General features: G+C 34.7%; 1 protein-coding gene across 1 annotated transcript in view; it reads left to right on the top strand.

The window, feature by feature from the left end:
* The window catches only part of LOC105532081 (myb/SANT-like DNA-binding domain-containing protein 3), a 166,613-nt gene that overhangs the window by 145,807 nt on the left and 16,143 nt on the right, over positions 1-4,663 (top strand). Inside the window, exon 9 of the mRNA XM_011970172.1 lies at positions 3,579-3,702. Coding sequence (XP_011825562.1) covers positions 3,579-3,702 — 124 coding nt within the window. The remainder of the gene's footprint in view (positions 1-3,578; positions 3,703-4,663) is intronic.

Here is a 4,663-nt window from a genome sequence, read left to right as displayed (position 1 = left end):
TTTTTTTTTTTTTTTTTTAATATCCTCTGTAGCTTAGCTGAGCATGTAGCTATGCCCGGAAATTGTATGTATGTTTAATGGGATGAATAAAGTTGGCACTGAGCGGAATATTAGACTCTGTGAATTTGGATGTTGGCAGAAGTTTCAAAGCCTTATTAGACATGTTCGTGTTTTATATAGCTTCACTTTGCCTACAGCTTGATACCACATTCTTTCATTAATTCATTCAGTGTATGTTTATTGGTGCCATACTTTTCCTATTAATTTCTCAAAACTTTGTTTTTAATTTAGTTAACTTTCTCTGACTGCTTTCACCTAGCTGAGTTCTCTGATAGCTCTCAGCTCTGCGTTATTCTTGAAATTCCTTGCTGTTTAAAGAACTTCCTTATGGTACGTTAGTACATTACCACAGCCTCTACAGACCTGCACAGTCCTATTACTAGGACTTTATCCTTATAGGACTTTATTATCATAGGTTGGTGCATAACCTTATTCTCTATAGTCCCATTGTTATACCCTTTCATGGCCATGTTCTGAGAAATGCTATGGGAGATGACTGCTTTCCTCAGTTCACTTATGGTCTGATGGGGAATGTAGAGTGGCATTTTTAGTTTAAAACTGTAGCAAGAAAAGTATATTTGATTTCAGTTATTTGGTTTCTGATAAACTATTTCTCATCAAAGCTAAATTACTCTAGGAAAGTCTTCTGCTTGGATCTCAAGTATTAATAAATAAAATATATGATAATTAAGTTTTGACCTCTGTTAGGAAACACAGGATAGGACTACTACAGACAGTCTAGTTCATGAAGGGATTCAAGATAGAAACCTTTATTGGATAATAATTTTGTCAATGGAAAACAACAAAGATACAATTTATAACTGTTTTTTTCTCCCTTTACCAGGAGAAAATTAGAATTTATTCATTTAACAAACATTTGTTGAGCACGAAAGAATACTTGGTAATACTTATTTGTTAAGTACTTATTGTTTGCCAGGCATTGTTCTAAGTTCTGTAAACACTTACATATTTAATACACTAAATATATTATCTCATTTAGGCGTCAAAACAACCCTACAAGAAGTAGACGTCATTGTCATCTTCATTTCTCAGATTAAGAAACTGAGGGCCAGAAATAGTTAAGTAACTGCCTTTAGGTCACACAGCTAGAGAGTGTTGTAACCAGGATTCAAACCTAGGCAGTCTGACTCTAGAGCTGTGTTCTTAGCCATTATATGTACTACATTCTAAGTGTTAGGAGTTATACAGAAATGAATAACACAAGCAGCCAGATTATTAAGGAGCTCACAGTCTTATAGTAGAGGCTGACTTAAAAACCCAAATAGCAATAAAACAGGCAGTACTGTGAGTGTTATAATAGAGGAGTAAGTGCTCAGGATCATAGCAACCCAGAAGAGGGCTTGATTTCTTTTGCCATGGCAGAATCATAGTCTGGGAGCTGGAGGAGACCTTATAAGCCCTTTGACGACAGGATATGTTTTCATTTTTGTATTCCCAGCACCTAGCAGAGTGTCCAGCATATACAAGGTGATCAGTAGATGATAAATTAGTGATCTGTTTTGCACTTTCCATTATGATAGCTACTAGGCTCATGTTGCTATTGAGCACTTGAAATGTGGCTAGTCAGAATTTAGATCTTTTGTGGGTATAAAATATCAGAATTTGGAGACTTATTTTAAAAAGTAAGAATATTTCAATTTTTAATACTGGTAATATGTGAAAATGTTATTTATTGGCTATATTGGATTACATTATATGATTAAAATTAATTTACTTGTTTCTATTTACTTTTTAAAATCTGGGCTACTAGAAAATATAAAATTACATATGTGTCTTGTACTATACCTGTGTTGGGTAGTGCTGGTCTCATTCAGCTCCCTCAGAGAGAATAAGTGATTTGAACAAGGTCACAAAGCAGTAAAGACATTTTTTAAATTGAGAATTTGTATGTTAGATTCCCTGACTTTTAGATCTGTTCTCTTTCTAGGTATAAATTAAATTAGCACAATGTAAATGTATATACTTTGAGGAAAAATAATATCATTTTGGTCCTGTTTCTCTCTGCTTTAGTTCCACTATCACTGACCTCAATAATCATTAAGGTTTTTTTCTGTCTATATGTAAATTTTTATCCTCAGAAAATCTGTATTTTTGGTTCTCAGGGTTTTTTTACACTTGACACCTCTATTCTCACTTCTCCCTTGATCTTCCTCTTAATCTTCCCCATACACATACATACAACTCACTATTTCATTCCTTTTTAATTTGTTTCCATTAACATTAAAAAAATTTTATTAGCACCTTTTATTTGTATTTTGGGGAGATAGGCCCTGTGATGTTACCTGATATACTGTTTAAATAGCTGGTTGTTTTGGTGGTATTTTACTTGCATTTGTTATCTCCTTTAATCCTTTCAAAACTGCATGATGTATAGGTCCTATTATTCTGAGTTTACAGTTATGAAGTCTCAGGTTTAAGAGGGTAGTATGCTGAAGGTACGGCTGTAGTGCACAGTATCTGTTAGCTAGAACTGTGTAAGATAGAAATGGCAGGAAGCCTGGGGATTTTCCTGCACATGGACAGGCCTGTATGTATTGGGGAATTCTGGGTCCTTCGAGCTTAGGATTAATGTATTGGTGCATATACCAAAAAAAGTATAAAAATTCATTCCCAAATTTATTTGTGTATGTGTGTGTGCATATGTGAGTATGTGATGTATATATGGAGAATGACTGAATGAGTGAATGAATCTGATTGATTTTGAAGACCAAGTTCCTATGTTTTCATCTTTTCTGACCCGTTCCATCTCTCCTTCCTGACTCTCTTCCTTTTCTTCACTTCAGTTCAGTTCAAATCATTATACTTAAGTCTGAGCAGATGTTCATCAACATGTTGATAGTGTTTTATTTTTGGAGAGCGAGATCTCAGGTTATTTTGAATTTCTTTTTTAACCTCTATATTATTTGAATTTTTAAAATAATGACCATATACTAAGAAAAACTATATGAAAAGAGCAGCAAAGCTATTTTCACTTGGAAGAAAATGAATATGCTTGATAATTTTCATTCCAAAAATAAACCTTTCACCCTAAAATTCCAGAATCCCATAACTTGCTCTCTGTCATTCAGTGTTCTTTGGCCTCAATTTCATAGCCCTCAAATAGATGATTAAGTTCATTCCCCAAAAGCCATTTCTGTGTACACCATCTCTCTGTCACAGAGGTGAACTTTCTTCTAGAGCTAGCATTTTTTTCTTTAGCAAAGGTGTTTAGTTTTCTTTGCCAGATTGTTTTTAAACAACAGTAACTCTTAGCGGTCACATTCTGCAAGTATTTTTAAATGCTTTGAATCTAAAGTTTACCGCTGTGTTTATGGCATAATAGGAATTAGAAGAGACCCTGGATCTTATCTAACCCCTTATCTGATAAATTTTCTTTTCAAATTGCCAGTAGGTGGTTGACAGCAGGTGAATTCATTTGCTGTTTCAGAACATTTGAAAAGTCCTTATTTTTCAGCTTGCGTTTCATTGTTGAACGATCTGGTTTATGTTCTTTTAAGATGCTAATGATCAAAGAGAAGATGTTTATATTGGAAACCACATGCCTTGCCCTGAAAACCTCAATGGTTACTGCATCCATGGAAAATGTGAATTCATCTATTCTACTCAGAAGGCTTCTTGTAGGTAAGTCAGTGCTTCCAGATCAGTGGTGAGCATTTTTTTTCATCAGTGGTTGTTGCTCTATAGAAGGGAATGAAGTGTAGGCTAAATATTACCAAAAAGTAGTGTTTATTTGCAGTAGACAAGTAAAAAAATAAATCAGCAGCATCATTTGGAAAACTGGCAAGTAATATGCAGAAAACAAAAAATTTTTTAAAGGGCTTTGAGATTATGGGCAAATTTAAAATATAATACTATGCATTTTTAATATAAAAAATAAATGTGCCATATTCCAACACTATTTTGGTTTTTAGGCAATCTGTCACAAGGTGGTTGAGGGACTAAAGACTGTATTAAGAACAGAGAATATGTAACTCAAATAAAATAGGTGCTAAAATAGATTTCTAAAAATAAGGGGATGGGGACGAAGAACCAGGTGTGAATTGAGAGATGAAAATGGAAAGGGCGTAAATCCTCAACTCCCTGATTCCAGAGAGGTTATGTAACTTGTTCAAGGTCAACAGCAAGTTAGAAATAGAGCTGGGAAAAAACTAAGTCTGAGACTTTCCAGTACCCTACCTAATGATCTTAGTGTTTTTTGCTGCTCTTGCCTGTCTATGGATACACCTTTTTGCTGCTGCTGCTAGGAGCTCATCATCTACTTGATATTGGTCTAGTTAGCCAGGTGATGTTTCTATAGACAAGGGGACATTGCTGTCATTTTGCTTACCCTTGCCTCCTAGAGTTTGACCAGATCCTTTTTTTCCTTTCTTAGTCAAAACATCAAAACATGGAGAAATAGTATACTTTTCCTTTGTTTGGTCCACCTAGAAGCCAGTGAATCTTTCCAAAAAATAAGAGGAAGCAATTGGAAATCCAGTATCTTGGGTCCTTCTACTTCTTTAGCTCCCTGCTCCTGATTTTTTTCCCCGGCCTTTCTCCTGCTTAAAAAACAAGAAACAAAACAAAACACTGTAAACTGTTA

Source organism: Mandrillus leucophaeus, unplaced genomic scaffold, assembly GCF_000951045.1.
Source record: "Mandrillus leucophaeus isolate KB7577 unplaced genomic scaffold, Mleu.le_1.0 Scaffold1200, whole genome shotgun sequence".
Taxonomy (NCBI): Eukaryota; Metazoa; Chordata; class Mammalia; order Primates; family Cercopithecidae; genus Mandrillus; species Mandrillus leucophaeus.
The sequence above is the reverse complement of the archived record's forward strand: the minus strand, read 5'-3'. Positions and strand labels throughout refer to the sequence as shown.